At 40.0% G+C, this 27,382-nt stretch overlaps 1 protein-coding gene and 1 long non-coding RNA gene across 2 annotated transcripts; one reads left to right on the top strand and one right to left on the bottom strand.

The window, feature by feature from the left end:
- Positions 1–607: 607 nt before the first annotated feature.
- Positions 608–3,017, bottom strand: gpx9 (glutathione peroxidase 9). Its single transcript, XM_077551796.1, has 5 exons — positions 2,782–3,017; positions 1,671–1,764; positions 1,256–1,386; positions 1,049–1,179; positions 608–969 (listed from the first exon to the last, which is right to left on the bottom strand). The coding sequence occupies exons 1-5, from the start codon at positions 2,911–2,913 to the stop codon at positions 912–914; spliced, it is 546 nt and encodes a 181-aa protein (XP_077407922.1). The 5' UTR covers positions 2,914–3,017; the 3' UTR covers positions 608–911.
- LOC144038929 (uncharacterized) lies at positions 2,834–11,277 on the top strand. Its single transcript, XR_013289315.1, has 3 exons — positions 2,834–3,055; positions 5,858–5,938; positions 11,041–11,277. It is a non-coding gene; the product is annotated as an uncharacterized LOC144038929 (long non-coding RNA).
- The last annotated feature ends 16,105 nt before the right edge of the window (positions 11,278–27,382 follow it).

Raw genomic sequence — 27,382 nt, 5'->3', positions numbered from 1 at the left:
AAGCGAGATTATGTTAAACTGCATTATTATATGAGTGAAAGTTGACGCATATATATATATATATATATATATATATATATATATATATATATATATATATATATATATATATATATATATATATATTTTTTTTTTTTATTTATTTTGTGCAAAAGTAAAGACTCTACTTTCGTAATAGCACATTTATTAATGCCTTTGTTACAGCTCAACTGGATTACTGTAATTTTTTCTTTTGTCTGATTTTTTTTACCCCCATATGACGTACAGCCCTTTGTATGCAGCTATGGTTATTTTTAAATTGCTTTATAAAGATGAGTCTAACAGAAGCAGAATTTAAAAAAAGTAATATGCAATAGTAGATGGGCAGTATGAATGCTTGGTTACTGTATGTAGACTTTAGGTGTCTATCATTTACTCATATATATATATATATTTATATATATATATATATATATATATATATATATATACACTTTTAATCACTACATACTTAGTGTGTCACGTGTGTCTGCTCTGATGTAATGACAAATCATTTGGTGGTGTGTAGTGGCGCCTGGTGTGCATGTGAAGTAGACTTTATGAGGACCAAAATGAAAAAGAGAAACAATCCTGTAAATACATACATTTTAATGTTGACTTGCCTCTTTTAACCATTTCAATCAAATATTTCAAACTACTAACATGAATAATTGGGGTTAATTAAGATTAATTGTGTTGCTTTATTTTCTGAACATTTCATTGATTTATTCATAGTAATTTTATTGGTGGCGGAGAGGAATTTGTTCCCAGAGTGAATGCACTGTAGCTCCGAGTCTTGTTCCTCTTCCTCATCAGATCCGGCTCAGGCGCACACATGTGCGTTTACCGAGGGACCGTCACGCTGCCACCGTTGATCAACTAGCAAGAGCTGGTTACAGAAGCTCGGCGATGTCCTTCTCGACTTTATCAATGGGACAGTGCAGCTCGTACCTGTAGAAAAGTGAGCTTTGAAACTATGATTACACTGAAAAAATTAGGGGAAGGGGATTAATTAGGTTAACAACGTCACCTGCTGAAGGGCTTGCCATCTGCGGTGATTAGAAACTTTTCAAAATTCCATCGGATATCATTGACCGTGATTGGTGACCAGTAGAACTTCCTTATGTCGCCAATGACAGGATTCACAAAGGGCAACGACTCCTGTGAGATGACATGACAAATGAGAAAAGCTGCCATTTTACAATCAATGTCTCGATTAGTCAACTTAATCGTATACCTTCAGGTAGGTGAACAACGGCTCCTCGTTGACTCCATTCACCTCCACCTTACCAAAGATGGGAAACTTTGCCACAAATCCCCTACCGGGTCTCACGTACTTGAGGATGTTTAAGGTTTCATTATTCACCTCTAAAAAAACAAACAAACACAAACTGCTTGCATGCACAATTAAGTGCATTCTGAATGATCTGCAGATGTTTGATGCTCTTTTGAGGGAGTCCGGCCAGAAGACCATTTGAATAACCAAGTCGTCTCCTGGGCTGGTTGAAGCATGCAACCCTTCATTTGGTTCATGCTGGCTTCTTTAAGTGATTGATTTGACTTGCTATGAAAGGGCAGACATGCTACTGGGGAGGACTTTATAAAGACCAAAATGGTGACCCAAAATGATCCAACAGAACGAGTGGACCTACCAGGTGACTGAAGGCCGAACTGGTTGCAGGAGAAAGCCAGCACGGCGAAGTTGAGGTCGCCGAACATTTCCATGAGTGCATTCAGTTGATGGTACTGAAGAACAAAGTTGAAGAGAAAGGAACAGAACATATGAGGACAGTACACAACAATACAGAAACAATTAATACTTAAAAAAAACCAGCACACAACTAGCCATGTACATCACCTGGAGAAAAAGCTAAATCAATACTTACAAAAACATTTAGAGATGGTAATTATTAAATGTATTGATGGATGCAGATTGCACCAGATGTGTTTTGCTGTCAAAGTGGGCAGTAGGAAGTTTTGTTCTGACTAACCAATCAGAGAATGGAAAAATGCTGATGTCTTCGTGGGCCAGCAAGTGGCCCTGTGAGGACATTTGAAATCTAGTTAGTTAAAGAAAGGTTCTCATAGCTAACATAGTTTAAGCTAAATCAGCCAGCGCTACTCATTTTGAAAATCTTGGGCCAGGGAGGGGCAAATGACGGCCCATGGGAACACTCTGAGTGGTCCCTTGATTAATTATAATTTTTAAAAAATGTGGGGAGTAAAAACTTTTTTTTTCCTTTTCACAAACTCCGGAAAATTCTTCGAAAACACAAATAAACATTCGATACATGTTTTTCGTGAAGAACGAGGGGAAATGGGAGAGAAAAATACAGGAAAATTGAAAATGATAATATATATATATATATATATATATATATATATATATATATATATATATATATATATTTTTTTTTTTAGAAATGCACTACAATTATAATTATGCATTTTATATATACAAGCACGTATTTTGTGCATTTGTAAAATAGTATTTTTGTGATATATGTTGTTAAGGAGTACGCTGTCCTTATGTGGCCCCCAGTAGCACTGATGTGGCCTCTCCTGCATAGAAATTGCCTATCCCCGCCCTGGGCAGATTAGATTGACATGGCAACACATTGTAGCTGAAATCTGATTGGACAACAAACAAAATATAACATCCACATACACGACTTGAAATAGCGCAGCCAGGACCGCTAAAAAATGAAGAAAATAGACGGATGGGAATAAATGAATACAAATATTTGACTGTAGAGTATTTACCTCCTCTATCGTTGACCCTCAGAAGGTGGCCACGTTAACGACAAGAAGCACCTTACCCCGGAAGTCGCTCAGCGGCACCGTCACTCCGTCCAGGGTCTCGGCAGAGAAATCATAAATTGATTTATTCGCCATGCTCCCAATTTAGTCTCGCTAGCATACACCGGCCCGAGAGTGAGCCATTCGCCAAGCTACTCTATCCGTGCCATTCAATGAAACAAACGCACGGGTCAGCAATTGTTCGGCGTGACTGAATGCATTGTTCCTGTGGGCAGAGGTGAGCAAACAGAACATTGGTCATTTGTTCATAGAAGAGCAAAAGGACGCAAACATCTACAAGGGGGGTGCTAAACCATATCGAAAATAAATATATACTCACAAAAAGTTAAAAAAAATAAATAAAAATCAGCTCTGTAGGATGAAGTAATGACCTTTTGTAAACATTTCACTTGTTCAGTATTATACTAGTGCTAGCTGTTCTCTAACAAGGAGTTACATTCACAACACGTTAGCCTAATAGCATACTTGATTTAGTAGCAGATATCTGCTATGAGTGACGTGAAATTGTAAGTGAATTGTAGATATCCGCCACTCCAGTTACAGATACATTTTGAATTGTCATAATTGCAGCTTCATATATATAAAACGTCATTTTGCTCCGTTAAAATATAGATATCTACATTTTAGTTACATATATGGACTTCCAATATCTGCAACACATTCAGTCTAGCTGTTGAATGTTAAAAAGGCTTAAAATACAGTACATTAGTTGCCTGCCTGTCAGTGTTTTTGTTGTTGTTGCAATAAGTCTTTGCAACCACACGGTGGCGCTGCTGCACTTTTGATCTCGAAATCTTTAAGCCAGTAATGAGGGCTTGGCCAAAACCTTTATATGACCCTAAGCAGAACTTGATTTGGGTCCCTTTCCCAACACCGTGACGTCACCTCTGCTTGACAATGACTGATACAAGACAGAACTTTTAAATGATTTCCTATTTGCTGGCGGAAGGTACAATTAACCTGTGTGGAGAATGGAGAATTTAGTCTTCAAATGAACATAACATGCACAAGGGGAAAACATACAAACTCCACACATTCGGTCATAAATTCAGTCATATATACAGATCGTAGATAGGTCAGCCCCCCCCACCCCCTCTAGTGTCATCTCTTAAGTGTACAACGTCACTGCACATCACACTTCCACCTCGCACCCCTTCCCCCACCTCTTCTCCCTTTCTCTCGCCACAGGGTGTGCTTTGTGATGGCAGCATTTACAGTGACATATTGCCACTGCCTCTCTTGCTGTCTCCCTCGATTTCTCAAGAAAAATATTGCACAAGGCCTTCGGGCTGGGCCAACTAAACCTCATTTTGTGTGTGTGTGTGTGTGTGTGTGTGTAGGAAGAGCAGAGGGGACGAGCACAATCAGCAAACAATGCTTCTTGGCCCGCTCGTCTTGGCTCGACGTTTTACGCGTCCATTAAGTAAATTGTTATGCTCCGTGTAATGCCTCGCGCGTCCGTGCAACATCTGTGTTTAAAGGGCTTTTTCTCATAACAAGACATTTCCTGTTTTGATGAAAGCGCGGCGCCAAGAACATCAGCTTATGTATGATATGGCTCCAACTTGAACACACAGTGGAATTATCGCGGACTGATGGACAAATTGGGGTCTGATTGATCTTTTTCCAATCGTTTGAGGAAGGAAAGGGAACTAGTTGAACACCCAAAAGTTGGACAAACTTGTCAGAACTTCAACAATCAGCTGAGTGAGCATCTAGAGCAGTGGTTTTCAAACTTTTTACGCCAAGTGCCATCTCAAAAAAGGGTTCAGGTTGAATTTCAAAAAATGACATTTTATATACCTCTGTAATTATGCAATTTAGTGATTCTTTCATGGAGCACTAGAGGGAGCCTCCTTCAATCCCAGCCGTTTTCACTGAAGCAATCCCCGACTCTCCCGGCTGTTTTACTCTATTTTGAGTGATTTTACAAGGCCCACAGAATATTGTGTTCTATTGCTATGAAAACATGGTACCAAAGAAAGATTAGAGTCTCTTCTTTCATCACCAAAGTATATTTCTATCTGTCTGTGTTTTGCAGCAATTAGCATTAGAATATGGCTAAGTTTCATCATTATTCATAAATCTGCTTAGAACTGTGGGTAAATCCGCTTGTTTTCAACATGGCCCCGGTTGCTCTCTTTTACGCTGCTGCCACCTGCTGGCCGTTTTTGTAATACCTACCCTTTCTTCAACCGTTCTTTGTAGTTGAGCGGCTGCAGCAAAGTCTTCTGTATGCTCTAGCATATTTTTTTTTTTTTATAAATATGTCTTTGGGACATTTAAAACATTAAAAATAGAATATTTATACGTTTTTGGGTGCAAACGAGTTAAAAACCACAAATTAGAGCAATGTTTTCCTCCATAGGACTTTTTTTTTTTGGGGGGGGGGGGGATTATTACAGTTAATTTAAATTAGTTATATGACCAATGCAGTTTCAGTCAGATTTTTTTTCATTTACGTTATCCAAATTTTTTTTCAATTCAGGTTTTTATTATTTTATTTATTTCCGTTAACTAAAATAACCTTGTTTGTAACTAACTTGAAAATGACCAGAGAAGCTTGCTAACAAAATGTAGGCTAGAGAGTTAAAAAAAAAAAAAAAAAAAAAAAAAGTCGACAGACATTTTTGGGGCCAAGTGTTGATGCTCAAAAAACCGGCTCCCGTTGCCAAATTATTCATATAATTAAGAAGCATATGTACAATTCAAATCTAATCTAATATAATATATAAGTGTGCAGATGCTTGCTAGGTGATATGGCCTTTAAATATAATCTCTTCTCCAAAATGTCAGATTTTGATAGAAAATGTAATTAATGACAATAAAAAAAAAATCATCTTGGATGTGCTTGTACGAGCTTTCACATAAATATAAAAAAAAGAAAATGTTACAATCAGATTGCTTGAATATAGAGTATGACCTCGTGAGGAGGAGCTAATTTTATCCCTCCACTGTGTCTGTCGTTCTCAAGTTTGGTCATTTACTACTTTCTTTGCAAATGTGTCTATCTTTACAGGAGACTTGAGCAGTCATGCATCCAAAGTCGTCTAAATACACTCCAAAGAAGCTTAGGATTCTTCAAACGTTCTTCCCACAAGTAAACACACACACACACACACTCACACACACCTCCTGCTGTTCCCTGGATGAATCATATATGCAGATTGGCAACGCTTTGAAGTGCACGGAATAGAATAGGAGATGTGTGTTATATAAACAGGAGGAGGAGGATTAGCGTCAAAACTTCCTCCTTGTCTCGTTTTGCTTCTCTACCCTTTTTCCACTCATCAAAAAATGCACGCTCTTCCTGTAGCATTTTATTTTGATGATGTTCATATTTGCACGTGCAACACTTTTGGCGGTTGTTTTTGGTTTGCGTTGCACGCAGGGCCTTGCCGCCGGAGCCCGCCTCAAAAAGCAAATGTAGGTCATGTGTCGTCGCCTTCTTTCACACCGACGTGCTGGAGAAGATGGAAGTGATGAAATCCTTCTGGAAGTGTCGCTCCCCCCCCCCCCCCCGCCTTTCTCGATCTCTCTGTCGCTCGCTCGCACTTTTTGGCTTCCAGCTTGAATGAGACATTAAGAGGCTGCCTACCTGCCTTCCCAAGCTGACACTAAACATCTCCCTTTCTGCCCACTCATACATGACTTATTTTGCGCAGGAATGCAATGAACAAGGTCTCGCTGCCTTTTGCTGCCTCGTTCTTTGGCTGAAAACGAATCAGGTTGCTTGCTTGACTTATTCCAAGCATTATCCAATCAGCATAACCTCAAATTGTGACGTGCGATATAAAACCAAAATAGCATTCACCTCTCACACATATATACACAAAATATGTACAGAATGTGTGAGAGTGGTAAGGTGTCTTTGCGACGGTTCGCAACCTTGAACGAACCCTGACGAAAAAACATTTGCTACATGTGCAAACTCTCGCAAAACCTACTTGCCCAGTGAGACATGACTCTTCGTATGTGTGACAGGTTCTTTTTTTAAAATCTCTCTAAATGTTTTGGTGTGTAAGAGTTTTTGTTATGCGCAAGAGGTGTTTTGGTGATTGGGATACGTTTTTCTAGGTGCATGTGAGACAATTTTGGTGATCCTGAGAATTTTTCTATTGTGTGAGATTTATTTGGGATGTGTTTGCGTTTTGTTGTTGTTGACTCTGAGAGGAGATATGTGAGTTTTTTGGTGATTGGGATAAAAACAATTTTTTGGGTGCATGTGAGATAATTTAGGTGATCTAAGAGTTTTTCTATCGTGTGAGATTTATTTAAGATGTGTTTGTGTTTTTTCGGGTTGATTCTGAGAGGAAATATGTGAGTTTTTTGGTGATTGGGATAGTTTTTTTTGTAGGGAATGAGAGATTTATTTGGTTTGCCCAGGAGCTTTTTTTTTGTGTGTGTGTGTGATAGACTTTACGTTAGTGAGAGAGGTTAGTGGGCATGAGAGTTTTTGTGCATTTGCAGTGAGTACGTTTTGGGGTATTTTTTTTGTGTGTGTGTGAGAGACTAGGTAAGTGTGAGTGTTTTTTGTTTTAATGTGAGAAGTTTTTGGTGCATGTGAGAGATTTTTGTGAAGGTGATAGTCTTAGGGTGAGTGTGAATTTTGTTTTCAGAATTTTTTTTATGTGAATGTGTGAGAGCATGAGAGGGATTTTTTTTTTTTAGGTGAGTACGCATGTCTTTGTACAATTTTTTGGAGCTTTCGTTTTGTTCAGTGTGTAGTTAGAGATTTCTAGGTATGTGTGAGAGTTTTTTTCTCTTTATTTGAGATGTTTTGGTGATTGTGAGTTTTTTTGTGAATATAATAGTTAGAGGTGTCATTATGAGAGTTTTAGAGAGCATTATTAGTCAAAACTTTAGCACTGTAGTGTAGCCTAAACACTCCTGAGGAAGCACATTGGACTAAAGGAGTTAACGGAATTTGCATATAATCAGTGGTTTTATGAAAGATATGCAGTTTTTTAATACCAATTTCCCTGTCTGCCAACTGACAAATTTCCCGGTTTTTCCCACCTGCAAATTTCCATATTTTACTGGCCTTCCTCATTTATCTGCATGTTTGTGATGTTTCTTTGTGGTTTAATGCTTGCAGTCTAAGAAAAATTATGCAGCAGGTGGAAAAATTAATTTCCATAAAATATTCCTGTTCCCGCCACGCTCGTTTTTTTTTTTTTTTTGCATTCCTATAAGTGTAATTGTTCAAACCAAGCTAAAGTATTTTTTCATCAGTCCACACTTGTAATGTAATTTCTGAATTTTTAATACAAATTTATGCTTATTCAAATCTCTTAAGGGGAAATTAAAAAAAATGAATTATCAATATTATTGGCATAAATAGAGGGCCCCAAAATCAAATTTCGCTTGTGTTTTGTTTTTTTTTGTTTTTTTTTTAAATAATGTTCAACCCTGGAATGATGAATTCACTTAACATTATTCCCTATGGGGGCAAAATGCTTGTGCATGATGGGATGGATAATTATGGGATGTTGTATTGATGGGTAAATGAGTGGATGGATGGAAGGGAAGTTGGCGTTCACTTGCTTTGGATGTCCTTGTGTTATCTACAGTGTGTGTGTGCGTGTGTATGTCTTTGTGCGTTGTGTAGTGCTGTGTTATGCACGGCTGGCCACTAACACGATGTGACAGGGCAGAAATACCAGTACGAGCCACACTCGCCCACCCACCGACACACACACACACAGACACACACACTCACACACAAACCCCCTCTGTTGCGCGGCGCCCTCACCCTATTGGCTGTCTACTTCCGTCACTCCACATCTTCTGCTCGGAGACAGAACACTCCATATCCCCCCCTCCCCACACACACACCAAACCCCCATTTTGTCTTCTTGCGTGGGGTACTAACGTGCATCCGAGAGTGACGTGGTAAGAAGTGGGACGCATTATGCAACATCCTGTTACGCAAGATTTTTTTTCCCCCCATATCTTCATCCGCCCAGCCTCTCGAGACGTCTTCTTCTTCTTCTTCGTCGCTTCTCCGCCTTCTTCTCTGCTACAGTCACTTGACATTTGGGGGGGGGGCCGTCCCTGGTTCACCTTTGACCTCTGTGCTTTCACAGTGCAAGCTGATGGTCGGATGAGGGGAGGGACATTTTTTCCAACACCACCCCATCTTCTTTCTCTATTTAATATATTCACAGCAGAGAAAATGAGAAGTAAGTTTTTAAGCTGGCGGCGAGACTATCTGGTCAAAGCTGAGTGATGGTGCAACACTGCGCCTCGTATTGCCTTCTCTTCTTAACAAGCTTCGCTGATAGAAAAAAAAGTTTACTTTTCACATTACTTGCAGCCTGCTGTAGATTTTCATATGCAAGAAGTCGTGTTGTTATTGCACCACGCAGTGGGATGGAAAACAGTCCATTCTCGTTCAATTGCATCAGCATGCGGTATCGCCGCAATGATGCATTTAGACCACATTGCATACACAATATGATGAGATGTATCAGAAATTGTGCAAATGTAATAATACTCAACACTTGGACGCTATCAGAGAAGTATTCATTTTACAAATGTACTATACTATGAAATATTAAAATCATTAAAAACATCCATCCATCTTCTATAATGCTTGTGGTTTGTATGAAGCAGAGTAAGATCCATCTTAAGTTATATGTATGACAGCACTCTAAAAACAATTGGGTCAAAAATAACCCATTTCATTTTTATTTATATAGCGCTTTTCAAAAGCAGGACAACGGTGTCTTAAAAGTCAAACAAACAAACAAAAAGAAAACAATCATGGGTCAAAAGGGGACCAACCAACTTTTGGGTTAAATGAACACATAAAAAGTTGGGTCAAATGAATAACCCATAAAACAACCCCCCAAATTGGGTTGCTTTATACCAAATAAAGAAATAAATTGGGTTGTTTTGTACTAAACAACTTCTTCGGTTGACCCAACTGTTTGGGTAAAAATAAAAATGTAGTTTTGTGGACTACTCATATATGGCCTAACTTTTTGGTTAGATGAACAACACCTAAAAAAAAAATCCCCCAAATTGGGTTGTTTGTGGAAAACAATTGGTTCCATAGACCCAACTGAGAGAAAAAAAAGTTGTTTTGTGGATTATTCATTTGACTCAACTTTTTGGGATAAATGAGTAACCGAAAAAGCCAGTTCAGTCAAGAATAACACAATTATGGGTCAAAAAGTGACAAACCACCACTTGGGGTAAATTGGACCCAACTTTTTGGGTTAAATGAACAACCTAAAAAAGTTGGGTCAAATGAATAACCCATAAAACAACCCTAAAAAATGGGCTGTTTTGTACAAAACAACTGGTCCAAACTGTTGGGATAAAAAAAAAAATGTGGTTTTGTGGATGATTCATTTCACCCAACTTTTCTTTTTGGGTTAAATAAATAACCCAAAAAGTCTGCTCAAATTGGCCCAAGTGGTTTCTGCCCCTTTTTTTTTTTAACCATAAATGGGTCATTTTTGACCCAACTGTTTTTAAAGTCCCCCCCCCCCCCCCTCCATTACTGCCTTCCTATTAGGATAACTACATGCTACTAATGGGGAAAAAATAATGTGTGGGCTTTTTTTTTTGTCCTAGGAGGCTACTTGTAGTGTTACCCAGCATAGTAATTTACTAAGGTTTAATTGCTTACTAGGAGGCCAAACATTGCACTAGTAGTGTAACAAATATGACAAATAAGACACAGTTGTAGCAGATTATAAGTGAAAATATTACTGCATGGCCACAGTTGAATGCAGTGAACTTATTTTGTGCCATCATTGAGCCTGGAAGGGAAGAGACATCAGTCTGTGCACTTTCCAATTTTGACCTTTTATACAGACAAATCTATATTAAGACGAAGCACCAAGTCTATATTTTCTCCCTACATCACTCAACCTCCCCACCTCCTTCTTCTATCCATCCATCCATCCTTCCTGTATGTTTTTTTTCTCCCTCCTCGGGGACGTCGTGCAAGCATTGTGGATCACTGAGCTTCAAAAAGGCAACCTCTAAAAAAAACGACTGCTCCGTTTTTACTTTCGCTAAAAGCGCAAGGTGCCACCGTCGCAGGCGCCTCTTGCGCAATCCGCCGCCGACGTCACGAATCGGAGCATTTGTCGCGACGTGACACGGAGTTTATGTAAAGTGCACAAATCAAACACAATATGACTCGTCTGGCCCCTTCCAGCTCTAATAGTGTGCATTTCACAGCACTGCGGCCCCGGGGAGCATCCATCTTGGATCTTCTCCAGCCCGGCGGAGGCGTGGGTGGACAGCATGCGCTGGTGGTGTGGGGGACGGGAATGTACTGTATTTTTGGCCTTGTTCCAGTCCAGTGGGCATGGAAGCAAGCCTGAGAGGCGCATGGGATTTCCCTTTTTTTTTTTACAGCAGCCCCCTCTTCCCTCCATTAACCAATTAGACGTGAAAAGCCTAGCAGGATATTTCAAGGAATTCTGTGCTGCTTTTTAAGATGTAATGTACAATTGAGCAAATAAGAATGATATGTATGACATCATCTCACGGAGCAGTCACTTCTTGTTCTTCTTCTTTTAACTCATTCACTCCTAGTCCCGTTGAAATGGATCTTCGACGTCTATCGTCGTCAATGGCAGCGGATGAGGTAAATTATCGGCGGATCACGTCTCGATGCTACCTCAGTAAATTTGCTTAAATTTTTTTGTTTGTTTGCTTGTTAGTGAGGGATCTTGCACTGTATGATTCCTGCACATGTTTTTAGCCTGCTCTGAACATTTTACTGTCAATAAGGTGGGGCTTTAGGACCCAGATGCGGGAAGGCAGAGCAAGGAGGCAGAGGTGCAGTCCAAAAGAGGTTTTAATTTCAAATAAAAAAAAAGCTAACTTCAAAGTACAAAACAAATGGAACTAACAAAACCTGAAGCAAAACATGAAAAAACAACTAAGGCGAGACTAACAACATGACATGGATCCGGATAAGGCAAAGAGGTCAGCGTGACGTGGCGAAAGACTTACGAACGTGGCAACAGCAAAAAATGAACCGACACAGACAGGGGGGAGACAACCGACTAAATACACCAACACTAATGACATGACAAGACACACCTGGCTGAGGGCACTGATTGGATGACACATGAGGGTAATGGGGAAAGGTGGACACAATCAAGGTTGACACAGACACCACACGAGGAAAGGCAAGTGACCAGAAACGAGAGGAGTCAGACTTTTCACACTAAAACAGGAAATGACAAGACAAGGGGAAAACATGACAGGGAGTAAACAAGACTGAAAGTAAACATGACATTTACTCAATGTTTGTGCTATGACGCACTATGTAAACATGTAACTGTATCATAGTATGTAAATATCACTAGCACCGCTCAATTTGGATCAACGTTGTATTATTTTGCTGGAGTCATTCAATTCGAAATGTAAATCACAAATAGTCATAAAAACCGCAAGGGGTGCTGGGACACAAAAATCCAGGGAGGGATCAAAGTGGCCCCATGTGATGGATACTCACCAATTTCCGTCGCAAACATTTTTGCAAATTTACTGTCAGTGGATGATGAATGTGCTCAATATCACCCAGTATGTTCAGCTCATGCAATACTTCCCCTCCACCAACAGGGGTCGGCCTTGCACAGCTTTGTCCTCACTTGAACGCTGACTCCAAACCAGAGTGAGCATGTTAAGCAGCTGCATGTTTGCCCTACTTGTATTTGGACATAAAAGCAACCTGTAGAGCTTAAACTGCGCTTTTCTTAAGCAGAAATATTTTTTTTGCATGAAGGACAACCTCGTTCTCTTTGTCCACTTATTCTTTCCCCGTATGTGCGCTTAAGCGTTCTCGCCCTTGCACCCGGCCGTGCTCATGTAAAGCGACCCACATCAATTCACGGAGCCTCTGCCCTTTTACGGGGGCTGGCTGGAAAAATATGATGTGACATGTGGGATGAGCAAGATGGAGCAGAGAGGTTGAGGGCGGACGCCGGGTGCGGAGGTATTTGCAAAGGACACTTCACCATCACCAGTCTGACATTGACAGACTTCATCCTGACAAACTGGCGCATACTTGAAAGAGGACATGCGTGACGCGCATGAGTAACCGCATTTACATTAGAAGGACAGCCTGTGACCTTCGTGGGGGCACACGTCAATGACACGGTGGCCCCTTGAGATACGAGTAGCTTACATGTTTTCGAGATACAAGCCGGCATTCGGCTGCTTCTCGTCATAAGATGCAACGGTTTGGCAGAAAGGGAACAATTATATAAATTGAGGCTTTAAGCTGTTTTGGTGAAGTTTACCAGAAAACTAAAACATAAAACGAAAAATTACACATTGCGTAGGTTTATTTCACCAAACACCACGTAAGTTTGTTTGACCAGGGATGTGATTTTTCCGCTAATTCGCGGAATTCCGCTTTTTTTTATCTCCCCCCAAAAAAAAAAAATCCGATTTTTTTTTTCTAGTAGTTCATTGTGTATGCGCATGACTCCGACAGATAACATCTTCTGCTATAACAAAGACATTTGTGGTATGCTCTAATATGAGTTACTTTTCATTTGGTCATGATACAATTATTTGTTCATGAAATTTGAGCTCTTCAACATTATTTATGTGTTAACTTAGTAATCACATTAGTTAGATATGATGATATTCTCAGTGATAGTTTTTAAAAGCAAAGGCAGTCCAATGTTTTTGAATGTGACTGATTTTGAGTTGACTAAAACTGCCATTTTATATGGGATAGTTCAATATACATTGAAAATTTATGCTGTTGTTTTGTCTATTTCTTTGTCATGTGAGTGCATTGAAAGTACTTAAAAACACGGAAAACCCATGAGCTCCCAGACCCCCGGCTAAATTTTCAGATAATTTCACTTTGGTCAAATCACATCCCTGTTTGACGCAAGACTGCTAATTTAATGCTAACACACAATGCAAAGCACCATAAGCTGGCTAACATATAGCATCAGTGTTATAACGGTGTTATAACACCGTTATAACACTAATAACTACTATTCAATCACAAACTCTGCAGCAACATGTAGACAGACACTACAACAAAACTCATACTCTTTTTTTTTTTTTTTAATCCTCTGTGTGTTTTACACTGCCCCCATGTGGCCAAAACGTGCACGCCAGAAGGGGAAGCCCAAAGTCCATTGGTTTGAAGCACCATGTGTTCTTTGACACCCAACTCCGGAGCGTCCCAGACCTCGGTCATGTGACGCTGACCTGCTATGTTTTACAAGGCCGCGGCGCTGCACGGGGGCCTCAGAGGAAAGGCGGCAGCAGGAAACCGAGCGCAGGGTGTGTGACTTTCATGCACATGTTTCAAACCAAAGAGCGTTTAATTGGGGAAAGCTTATTCGGTTGGTGGAGGGGGGGGGGGTCAGGTCCCCATTTGAGTGCTAAACTTTGGGTCAGTGGCGTTTTTCTATATGGGGTACTTAGGTACACATACAGTACATTGAGTCCATAGTGTATTGATTAGAGTTTTTTTTATAGTGTTTTTCCTTGTGTGCCTTTTTCACGTCTTGCTGAGGTTTTTGTTTGCACCTGTTCTCGTCAGACCGCTCCCTTGCCTGCTAATCTGCTCCCTCAGCTACTCGCGTCTTGTCCAGGTGTTCCTCGCCGTCCGTCTCTTTAGTTTGCTTGTATTCAGTTCTGGTCCCGGTTTCTTCCTGTCTTTGCTGGTTCATAGTTTCTATCGTAGACAGCCGCGTTTCCCTGAGTCATATCTTGTTTCCTTTTGTGGTGAGCGTCTTCCCAATTTTGGTTTGTTACTTTGAGTCCGTTTTTTTGTTGTTGTTAATTTTGTCGGATTTCTTGATGCACCTTTTTGTTTTTGTGAATAAATACTTTTTGAGAATCCCGCTCCACTTCCATCTTGCCTCCCCACACCCCTGCTTTTGGTTCCATGTTTTTCACCACAAAACCCATTGAAAACCTGACAGTTGGGTTCCAGGGAAAAAATCTAAATTGATGAATTTGCGAATTGTGGAACTATGTTGAAGTGAGAGTTAGGAATTATTGCCTTGTCTAATATAAAAGTATTGCTTTGGCGCTATCTAGTGCCATCTTGGTGCGACTAGAATTCCCCTATTAATCACGTGTTAAAAAAAATCGTGACGCTAAAGGAACATTCAATGAACTCACTAATTTTGACACCCCTAATGTGTGTGTGTGTGTGTGTGTGTGTGATACGCACCCCTGCTGCTCCGTATTAAATCTAAAATACACGTCAAAGGCCCTTGAGAATGTACAATTACGAGGTTGACAAAGTTCAGCGAGCTTAGAAGTGTTCCTCATAGAATTATTCGCTGTAATTATGAGTCTATGGTGAGTCCCGCTTACGTCCAAAAGCGTCGCCGTGGCAACGGAACTCCGGTCGTAAATCAACGACCCCCTGTTTAGTGACCACAATGGCGGGAGAGATTCAAGGTCTGAGCAAGCAAATAGTTAAGGTTACTCTCCCGGAAATGACTGTAAGCCTATGAAAAATCCCAAAATGAGTGCGTGTGAGCGAGTGAGCTGGGTGGGGTCAGGCCGCAGTATTTCAGGAGATGGAAGCGGGCCATAAAAGGTTCGACTCCAAAGAAGCCAGCGAGACGGCGTTTAAACTTGCCGCCGCGTAGCCTCGCTCGACTTGGATCAAAACAACTTGGACTTTTTCCACCTGGCTGACGTTAGATTTTTCAATGCTCGGATGGCCTTAATCTCCTCTCTCCTCATCTCTCTTTCCCGCCCTCCGCCTCGCTTTCCCTCCTCCCTCCCCTGCTTTCCATCTCACACTTCCCTTGTTTCACCCTGCGCTTTCTCTCTCTCTCTCTCTCTCTCTCTCTCTCTTTTTCGTCCCCAAATGAGTTGACCTTCACTGTCGCTCGGACTGTAATTCTGCTCTCGCGCTTTCTGTGGCAGTAATCTATGGCGGTGGACTTGTATCCTGTTGCCCTCCGACGCGCCACACGTGCACAAACACACACACAGGAGAGATTACACAGCAGAGTCAGTGCATGAAAGATGACCACAGACACACACACACACACACACGGGCGGATTTTAGGCCATTAAAGTAGAGGCCAGTCCACTCTCAGATCCCCCCCCCCCTTCTTTGTTCCCCAAATCAGGAACAGCTGTTCTGCTCCAAAGTTGTAAGTCACTCACTCGGTGGAAATTTAAAAAGCCATTAAGCGAGCCCCCACGTCTTCCACGCCGCCCCCACAAGTGCGTGGGGCTCTCGCTTATCTGCGGCGGCTGCGCACGCTGGCGCGTACAGGAAAATTACAACAGGGAACCACTGCGTTTAGTAGTTACGGGAAAAGATCATAATCATATCTCCCATACCCGGAATCCACGTCGGCGAGGCGGGAGAGCAAAAGCGGGAGTAGGCCAAAGTTGCGTATTTGCAAGTCAGAAGTAAGTCTTATGCGTTTAAGCTTTGAGTTTTAAGCGAGTTCCAAGTTTAGTGTGGCAAAAGTCAAGCAAGCCAAGACCGATCCCCACCCAGCTTACTATGGAAAAGTGCTTAAAATAAGATACACAACCATACTCCACAAATACTCCATATATATATATATATATATGTATATATATTAGGGGTGTGAATTGCCAAGCACCTGGCGATTCGATTCGTATCACGATTCATAGGTCACGATTCGATTCGATACCAATTACTCCCGATACGAATCTATAAATTGATTATTGCGATTTTTTTAAAAACTCAAATTTAGAAAATACTAATCAGTAAACTTGTACATGTACACTGTAAGATTTGTATGAAAATGTTTTTTTTTTAAATCTGAAAATTCAGGCTTATAACAGGTTGCAGTCTGTTTCATGTTTGAACATGAACAACTGAAATAAAAATATTAAGGCTTAATGTCCCATTAATATAACATGCTTAATGTGTAAATCCTAACCCTAAGTAAAAAGTTTTTTTTTTTTTAATATTCCCATAAAAAAATTATGTTTAAAAATCGATTCGGCCGCATATCGAATCGATTCGAGAATTGCGCGCTGTAATGTCACGATATATTGCCGAATCGATTTTTTCTAACACCCCTAATATATATATATATATATATATACACACACAAAAAAGTAATTACAACTAAACAAAAACAAAGCATTTTTGAAAAAAAGTGCTCTAAGTGAATTAAAAAAACAGCTATATTGAAAAATCGAAATCTATTATAACCCACTAAATTTTAAGCAAGTTCTAAGTCAAGTCGTGCAATCTTGTTAAGTCACAAATATTCGCACATTAGCTCTACACATTCACACTCGCATCATATTTAAGGGTCCAATAATGTCCTCATTGTCTTTTACGTTATTTTCTTCCCAATTAAATGCGTAATGGAGATGAAAGCTTGGTTTGCCATAAGTCCATACCTGAAATGTCTTTGGATTTGCTATTTTAGTTTTCACCACTTTAATTAAAAAAAACAACCTTGAATACAAATGTAATCATCTTTGGATCTCGCGCCATGATGGAGGTGGCCTCTGTAGTTAGCATCATAGCATACAGGTCAGTTGCGAGTTTTGCACCTGCGATACAGAAAATAACCTTTATTACAAAACCAAAGGTCACATGACATTTAAGTGATGTGGTTCAAGTTAAATTCAGCTTGAGTCTTTTATAAGTTGCAAATCCTAAATAGGGAAGCGTGGATAAAAAAAAGTTGAACAAAAACATTATTTTCAAGACATAATGGAAACATCAAGTATTGGTAATCGAGTACTTGTATTTGTATCTAAAGATTCCTAGTCTCAAATCCTAAATTTCTCATTTTAAGTCTGACTTGAGTCAAGTCATGTGACCTGAGTCTGCCATTTCTTTTTTTTGAAAGGCTGGAAAAGCGAACTCGCTCATCCACTTTGGCTTAAAAAAAAAAAAAGAAAAAGTCCCGATGCACGTTATAACCAGCAGAGTGGACATTTGCATGCCAAAAATGAACATTTTAGCTGTATTTTTTTTCCCCTCGCCATCTCCTCCTTCTCTATCTCCTGTGGAGATCTCTCATTTCCTGCAGGCCCCAATGTTGATCTCATGGTGGAGCTTGGGGCTTAAGAGTGAGAGTCTGTGGGACGCGGGGGCGAGGGGAACGTGGTTGCGAAGTGTGGGGTGGGGGGGTATATGGGTTCAAGCCAACGTCAACCTCCACCTCGCTCAACTCGTCTGTGTGTTTTTTTTTGTTTTTTGTTTTTTTTACGTGCGCATGCAAGCGTGGACTCTTGTTTTCGTACTCTGTCTACAGTCACGCCTCAGTGTTTGGCTTACAGGGACCAGGCCAACCCGCTACTAGCGAAAATCCAAGTATTTGGCGACCATTAGGGCGGTTGGGGACTTTTTTTTTTTTAAACCCTTGAAAATATTCAAAAAATGTTGATAAGCATGGGGTTGTATGTATGTATGTATGTCGTTTGTTTTTATGGGAGGAGCTAAGTTCATCCTGGGTTGTTAGTGGAAGTGCAATGTTGTTATATGCGTTTGAAATGATATTAGTCATGTCAACATATACAACATTCAAGTGCCTGTGAATTAAGTGCAGTGAGATTTGTTTATTAGCTGAATTTCCATCAAACATTCCTCTATAAATAATTTAGTGTTTATGGAGAGAGAAAAAAAAAATGCTGTAGGGCTAACCCAGATCTTGATTCAAACTGAAGTTGAAGTCATCCAGTTGTAAGTGGTAGTTATTATGACCTTGTGAAGTGGTAAACCTATCAGGGCGCAGATGACTCACGCGTCCATGGAGCTAATTTCTTCTTCTTTTTTTTTTTGGTGTCTGCCCAATATGTTCGCCCTCCAAGAAAAAAACAGAAGAGCGTCATGCGCAGATCCCAATAATTGTGGCGCATGAGCGATTTCTGCTCTTCACTTCCTTTCTCTTCTGGGTGACACACACACAAACCGCAGAGAAGCCAACAGCTGCAGCCTTCAGCTTTCACTTCCCCTTCTATGAAAGCACACATGTATCTGTTACCATAACAAGTTCCCCAAACGTGGCCTCTAATGCCCTCTGTAGCTTTACCCTCCCACCCCCCCCCCACCCCCCCCCCACCCCCCTCGTGCCAACACATGTGCCTGTGTGCACGCTTACATGCGCGAGTCTGAAACATTTGCTGCCAACAAGTCTGGTGGAATGAGTAGTGCTGCTTTCCTAATGGGATTTTCAATTGAATTTTGCTTACACAAAATGCTGTCCTCGGGTCTGTTCCTTCCAATAACAGTAACATAAAATTATATGTGCAGGGTACACAGCACTGAACTCAATGAAATCAAAAAGTTCACTCAAAATTTTTAGGTTAGGTTTTAGGCTAGGCTAGGTTGCTTGCTAACAAATATTCTTGCCATAAACGGCAATAATTTATATTATTGTATTATTATATATTTATATTTGAGAGTTTTTAAATTATTACTGTTTTTGTCCCCCCCAAAAGTTATTTTGTTTTATTGTGTTTATGTTGTAAGCTAAAAAGAAACAACTAATAATGAAATGAAATAAATAGAAAATAATTTTTTTAATTATTGTTATTTTTTATTTTTTTTTAATTATTTTTGTAAAACAATGTCGTAGCCCCTTCAGACCCGCATTTTTTAAGCTGGGTGAAATTATTATTATTAATATTTTTTCATTTTGACTTTTGGGGGTTATCTCATGTTTTTAGTTGTTATGGTGGACGCCGGGATAACATGGCTGTAAAGTTGTAAACTTACATTACGAATACATTTAACATCACTTTCACAATGTAGTCCTGAGTTTTGATTTTGACTTTTGAAATCTACATAATAAATGTATTCAAAATGACATTACACAGTAGAGCTCATGATTTGTTATCATTTGTAATCAATTTCTGTCTGAACATTTTTTTTTAATCCCTCTTATTTATTATTATTATTATTTTCTTTATTTTGATACATATCTGTTTAATGTCACTTAAACATAAAATGAGAAAACGTAAAACAGTCATAGTGTGTTGTCGATTTTTTTTTTTTTAAAAGACTAACGGGAAATATATCGTTATCGTGATATAAAATAGCCTATATCGCGATAGAAGAATTATTCCACATCGCCCAGCACTATCATTTTTTTGACTAAAATGCTTGGCCTGCATTATACTATATTGACTTAGGCATGTGCATACCATGGTGGTATTATGGGAAAAATGCTGAAGGGAAATCATAGATTACAGACATGGTAATACCATAATATTGACGACTAAGCAATATATACTTAGTTCATTTTCAAACTATCGGTATAATGTAGGCAGTACAGTTTTTGTTTACCTATATTTAAACACAGTGTTAATGTTCTCACGAGAACATACAATACTAGCAAAATTTTTTATTTTTTTTTTGTGTCTTAATATTTTAAAACAGGAGCAGTTAACCATTTTTTTTTTTTTTTCAGAATGGAAAATTAGTGTCAAAACTTCCTGTTCCTGTGTGCTGGTCTTTGTTAGATTTGTCTTTGATGCCAGTCATGCACCACTTTTACTTACAGGACACACACGCACACACGCACACACAGCAAACCAGGCCAGACAGAGTGGCATCGCGTGACTGAGGCTTCACACCTCTCTTTCTCTCTTTCAGTCAGTGAAAGCATGAAAATCCCTCGTGCACAGTCATGTGAGAAGTGTGTGTGTGTGCGCGCGCGCTTGCATTCAGTGTCTGTCTAGCTGAGCTCTGACCTGGTTTGGCCTCTCTATTTGTCATTTACACACTAACTGTACTGTGCGCACGCACTTGCAGAAATAGCCGCCGCCGTGCGCTCACTCTCTTTGTTTGTCAGCAGGCGGCCGCGTCAATCCAAATTAAAGGCAGAGCAAACAGCGAGCCATTGTTTGTTGGACTTCGCAGCTCCGTTTATGTGCAGTCCCAGCAGGCCGCCGCGCTTTATGTCCGCTCTTACGGCCTCGGTGTAAATTGTCAATGAACTCGGTGACACCATGGATTTTCATTGTCGCTGGTCGGTGGAGGTGATGAAATGTGAAGGTGTGGGCTGTTAATGTTGAGCAATTGCCCCTCGGGCTCGCTACAGACAGTAAATGGATGATGAGGAACGTTTAAACGGGGCCGGGTAAAATAGTTGTGGATCAGAATGGGCAAATTTTCATTTTCGCAGATTTAAAAAAAAAAAACTAAACTAACTATTCTGTTATTTGCTGAAAAATCCACAGGAACTGTTGAAATGAGTGAAACTTCATTTACAAAAAATAGATTCACGTACGATGTATGACAATGAATGGCATTCTGTTCTATTCTAGTCCTTTGCCGCCATCTTGTGGCATGTATAGGCAATAACATTACTGTAGACTCCCGCATCGTCGAAGTTGGGAATTTTGCAGACTACTTATTTGTGAATTTTGTTGTGTTTTCTTTTGACCCCAGCCTCCCCTTATATTTTTATTGACATTATTTGTTGTTATTATTATTTATTATTTAATAAAAAATAATGATATTTATTTATTTACATTGTATTATTATTTTTTATGGCATGCCAGTTATTTTCAGAGTTAGCTGGGTTCACTATGCAGCATCTCTTAAAACTTGCAAGTCAAGGTACAGCTGTACTTACTTACTGTGATGCCCTTCGCATATGGGAAAGGAGAGCCACAGTCGCCAATGCGCTTTCAGTCATTTATTGGTCATCGGGAAAGCAGTCAAAAAAAAATAATAAAAATAAACAGCACACTCATGCGGGGGCTGCTGTGGGCCACAGCTCACACCCAGACACTCACAGACTGACACGCCCCGCCTCTTAAAGGCACATGTACCGCAATATAGTATTTTCTATCCATTCCATGCTTGCATTTGTTTTTTTCTATCCAAATATGTGAATGTGTTTAAGTGAATGGGAGAGAAAAAGATCAAAATGGTACACATTTTTTTTTACATTGTCTTTTTATATCACAGATTTTCACCTGAAATCTCTACTATCCTGTAATTGCTACATCTACTTTAGTCTAAATGAAGCACCCAGATGACACCCAAAGCAATGCTGTTATTGTTTGACTTGAGCCCATAAAGCCACGACTAGATAACACCATTTTTCAGCGAAATCTACAAATCTATGACATCACCAATGCGGGAACCGCTCTTCTCCTGCCCACAGACTCGCCATTGTAAAGGCGAGCTTGTGGCCAGATGGTTGACTGAGCTGTTCCCAGGGCAGACTGTGGCTGCATGCCACTCTTTGCCATGGTGCCGAGGTTTCCCAGGACACACTAATAAATGTTGTTTTTTCCCCCTCAACGAATGTGTAACGTTGGCCCGCACAGCTGGCACAGAAAGATGCTGGGTCCCGTCCCGTCAGCCTGTCATGACACGCCACCCAATGCGCTATATAGCGTAAGTAAAGTGAACTCTCCGTGCAATCGTTTGGAACTGTACATTTGGGTTTTTTCCGCAGTGGGATGGGAAGGACGAACGGGTTGTTTCCTTGTTGTGCCGTACAAGCTGAGGTTGAAAGTTAACAAGCAAGTCTCGTTTTCTAACAGCTGATAGTATGACCATTGAAATGTCAAATGTCAACAAAAACATGGAAAAGTACAAATTAATTGTTGAGTTGTTGCAATGGCCTCACATATAAGAAATCACCATGGAGTAGATAGCAGGTGAAAAGTAATATTGGATACTTTACTGCACAATTTTTTTTTTTAATTTGATGGAGAGCGTGGGGGTGCCCGGGGTGCTTTTTGCCAGCTGTGTGAGATCACTTTCCGTATTGTAAACATGGCGGGAGGGACACTCCACGCTCCCTAGCTCTGAAAGGTGGCCCTTTTGAAATGCTTGAGCCCGTGGGTGTGCCTTTTGCCCCCTGTGAACCCCCCCCCCCCTTCCCGCTTTCCTCTCCGTGTTTCCTGTTGAGCTGGCTAGACTCCTTTGACAGATTTACAACTCGGGGGTCAAAGTTTTCCGACAGCAGCAGATAAATCTTACACCGCCCCCCCCCCCCTTCCCTTCTTCGCCTTCACCTGATAAAAAGACACATACTCCCACAGCCCACATCCTTTCATGTGTAATGTGCCTTTTTGTGTGTGTACGTACACCTGTGTGCTGGAACATATGTGTGAGGATGCCTGCTTTTTATGTTTTCGGGAGGAGGGGGGCGGGTTTACGCCAAAGCGCCACGCAGAATATTGTTCACGACCCCATAAAAGACGGCCTTTTCTCCTCTGGCCTTTTCAAAGAAGGAGGTCTTCTAATTTTCCCTCCTGCGCTTGATTGCCGTGTTTTCTTCTCCTCCCCCGGATACATAAGATGAGCCCGAGTGTGCTTCACCCCCGCCAGCGAGCCATTATTTGTGTTTTCTTCCTCGTCTTTCCTTCTTTTCTCCCACTCTGTCTCTCTCATTGCGCACTCTGGAGGCGCCAAGAGAAGTATTGGCTCTAATTTGTTTTGGGGCGTAAGGCAAGATAATCGCAATTTGCAGTCTCTAGCCAAATCGCATAATCTTTTTTTCCCCACTGTTGTTCCAGTGAAATTGTATTTATCATTCATCACGTTGCGATAGCGAGCACGCTTTATCCCCCGAATCTAAGAGAAGCGATCATAAGAGATGATTTGGCTTGGTTAAGACGATCCAGGCGTCTTGTGTTGATGTTGGAATGCGCGCTTTGTGTGCGAAGATGAACGATGTGCTCATATTTAATGGGAAGTTGACTAATTTCTGTTCTTCTCGCAGCGAAGGGCCTCGCTCGTAGGTCATATGAAATTTGTGTTAATGGTGAAACCGAGTGTCCTTGTCCCGGATAATAACCTGCATACATCATGCACTGCATGTATAGAGACCTTGGGTGAGGCCTTGCACTGTTCACGTGGGCTTGAAATCCTCCTTGCCTGTTTTGTAAATGAACAACACACTTCTTTTTAACCCTTTCACCTCAAGTTTGCACATCTACAGAGCCACAGACATGACATGGTGGTTTCAAAAGAAAAGGCCACAATATAGCACACATGCCTTTTCATGGCCACAAATTAGCATTTGTAATGTTTTCCCCCATGTCATGTTTGGGGCTCCGTACAAATCAGCAACTGTCATTTAAAACCTAACACTCAAATCATATCCTGTTTATACCAGAGGACAGCGGCCATTCCGCACTATACACACATTTTCCTCCATCGGGGGCTCGATCGATACACATGATTGATTGGCTGGTGCGCTGCGGACAGCCAGCGCTGATCGATGTTAGCTTGGCTGACGGCCACAGATCGTACGTCACTGTCATTGGCCAATGTGTGTTGGAATAAGTGTGAGTGAGTTTTATATCATATCACAATCGCGTAAGAGCTTATTTTGAATTAACTGTGACCAACTGTAGCTTCAGCCTACATTGAACCAGCTAGCTAAGTTAGCTTTAGCAGCTATCTGGCTATCTGGCTAGCTATTTAGCTACTGTATCTAGCTATGTATTTTTTTTTTGTGGTCACCTTCTTCAGCATGTGGTGGCAATGCATCAAAAGTATTTGCCTAGTATTGCGCTAGTTTAGCATGTGGCTAGTTTAGCATGTGGTTTCCGCCGCGTCAAGTATTTACTATTCACAGGAGCAAAAGGCACAAAAAACAATCAGGATTCTACCTTTACAACTTATCCAATATAAAATTATTCACAGAACATACATTACTCAATATATGATGAAGAAAATGGGACTCTCAGACTCCGATATTTGTCTCCAATGTTTACAAAACACTACAGACACTTATGTTCATGCTTTATGGTTATGTACTCCGGTTATGTATTTCTGGACTAAAGTCTTAGAAAAACTTTCCGCTATTTTGGACTGTAGGATACCTTTATCTCCAAACTTGTGTTTGCTAGGTGACCTAACAACAACTGACTTACCACATAAACAGTTTCAATCTACACTTGTAGCCCTTACTATCGCTAAAAAAACAATTCTTGTTAACTGGAAAAATAAACAAACTCTGAATATCGACCAATGGTCTAACCTCCTCATAAATCACATTTTAATGGAAAAAATATCGGCCTCAAATAAAAAAACAAATATCAAAATTTATAGAAACATGGTCTACGTATATAGAATTTTTTAACCTAATTCTGGTTACTTAATTCTGTCTGTTAGCGAGAGCCACTACATCGTGATAACTTACATTGATGTTTCTGCATTTGGCAATTTATTATCATATTATATTATTAGTATGGGATTTTTTTTTAATGGGCTTTAGGTGAACTGATGAATACACACACGCACACACACGCACGCACGCACGCACATGCACATGCTCACCCACATACAATAAAAAATAAAATAAAATAAATATATATATATATATATGTGTGTATATGTATATATATGTATATATATTTAAAAAAAAGAAAAGAAAGAAAAAAACAACATTTATTTATTATTTTTATAAAAAAAAAAAAAAATTAAAAAAGGAGAGCAATGATGATGTCAAATCGAATGAACAATACTGAGCTCTCCTGGGAAAAAAAAAAAAAAAAAAAAAGGATTCTACCTTTGGCCACAATGCGATGCGGGGTTCTTGTAAAGGTGTGCCATTTTAAACTAAAAAGGAAAACTTTTAGAAGCAGAAGTTTCGAATCCAAACGGAACTCGTTTGCTGCCGTCAACACGATTTTGGATGCGAATCCAAGCTCAAATTTTAATATACACAAGTTCTTATAGTCCCAAAAATACACTGTCTGTCTGTCTGTCTGTCTGTCATCCATACATCAATCCATCCATCCATCCATCTATCTATCTATGCATCAATTTATCATCCAACCATCTATCTGTCAATGCATCCATCTATCTATTTATCTACGCATCCATCTGTCATCCATCCATCTATCTATATATGCATCCATCCATCTCTCTAACTATGCATGCATGCATCCATCCATCTATCTATGCATGCATCTATCTATCTATCTATCTATCTATCTATCTATCTATCTATCTATCTATCTATCTATCTATCTATCTATCTATCTATCTATCTATCTATCTATCTATCTATCCATGCATACATCCATCCATCCATTAATCCATCCATCCATCCAACCAATCTGCCTGTCCGTCCATCCTTTTTTAGTTGCTGAGTTTGAGTTTGCTGAGTGCTTTAAATCATTGAACATTTTTGAGAACCGCCTGCTGTTTTCCACACATTGTACACAATACACATACCGAATTGGCAAGGAAGTGCGTCAAATATCGCAAAACACGTCAATCCTTCTGCAACACTGCGTACGCTGCAGCGTGAGCTTTGTCAGGAGGTGACCTTGAATTCTTAAGAGGCCCCCATGGCGAAGGTTTGGCCCTAAGCGTTCTTCACGCATCACTGCTGCAGAGCGATAGGATGGGACGCGAATCAAGCGGCTAAATGACAGAGATGAGCACTTCAACGCCCCCTCAAAAATGAGGGAAATGAAGAAGAAAAAAAAACGAGGGAAATGGAGAAAAATCAGGGGTGGAGTCGCAGCATCTCTGGGGAAATCTTATCATACCGAAGTGGGGGGGGGGTGGTGAACAGATCAGAGGTAGCGAGAGCTTTAGGGGATTAACAAATGAACAAACCTGTTGTCCTCTCTTCCCCTTCCCCATTCTTTATGTTTGCAAACTAGTACATGCTCTGAATATTCGAGTCCTCATGTAACCTCTGCGGAGTTTTTTGGGTGAGTGTTTCTTTTCGCCCGAGCTGTCTCCAAAAACTCTCCTGGCGCCTTCCACGCTTCGATTTTTAAACCCTCTCTTCTGGCTGGTTTTTCTCACATCCTTAAAAAGGAGGAAAAGACTGTCAGAAAAGACAGAAAGCGCGCTAATGCTGCATGGGCAGGTTTGGTTGGATTTTTCTTTATGTTCTTTTTTCATTTTGGGGGGGGGGGGGGGGGGTTGCTCAACACAACTCATATTCCCTATGCACGTTTGTTAGAGCTGTATTGGGAAAAAAAAAGTTATACAATATGATACAAGTGGAATGCCAATAATACGTTCCAGCCTCCCTCCAAAATCCAACATAATAATTTTTAAATATGGAAACAAGCACTCAATAATTTAGTTATTTATAAAAAAAAAAAAAAATAAATAAAAAAAAATATATATATATATAGCAGTAACATACAGTATGTAAACAGAGTTAAAAAATTAAACAGCATCATGATTGATACATTGTTGCTCCTGGTGTGCCGACTTGGCCACCAGGGGGCGGTTTAATACAGTAATGCAGACAAATTCAAAGAAGAGTTTCAAAACTACTGGAAGTAAGACTCATTTTTTCCCCTGTTGAGAATAAATTATGCCTGTGAGTATCAGGGTTAGGGTGTATTATTGATTATTGTATTATTTTATTATTACAAACACAAGCAATAATAATATATAAATAAATAATAATAAAAGGAAAAAAAAATAATACAATAATAAAATTAATAAATAGTGTTTGTCAATGCACCACAATATAAAGTTGCAATTTAGAGAGAATCATTTTTGAAGAAATCTTTTTTCCTCAAAATAATATGACTTTATTACTATAACATCTTTGCCATAATATTCTGACTCATTGTACATTTTTCTTTTCTTTTCCATGTCATC

This window comes from Vanacampus margaritifer, chromosome 18 (assembly GCF_051991255.1).
Source record: "Vanacampus margaritifer isolate UIUO_Vmar chromosome 18, RoL_Vmar_1.0, whole genome shotgun sequence".
Taxonomy (NCBI): Eukaryota; Metazoa; Chordata; class Actinopteri; order Syngnathiformes; family Syngnathidae; genus Vanacampus; species Vanacampus margaritifer.
This window is presented reverse-complemented; position numbering and strand designations above follow the sequence as displayed.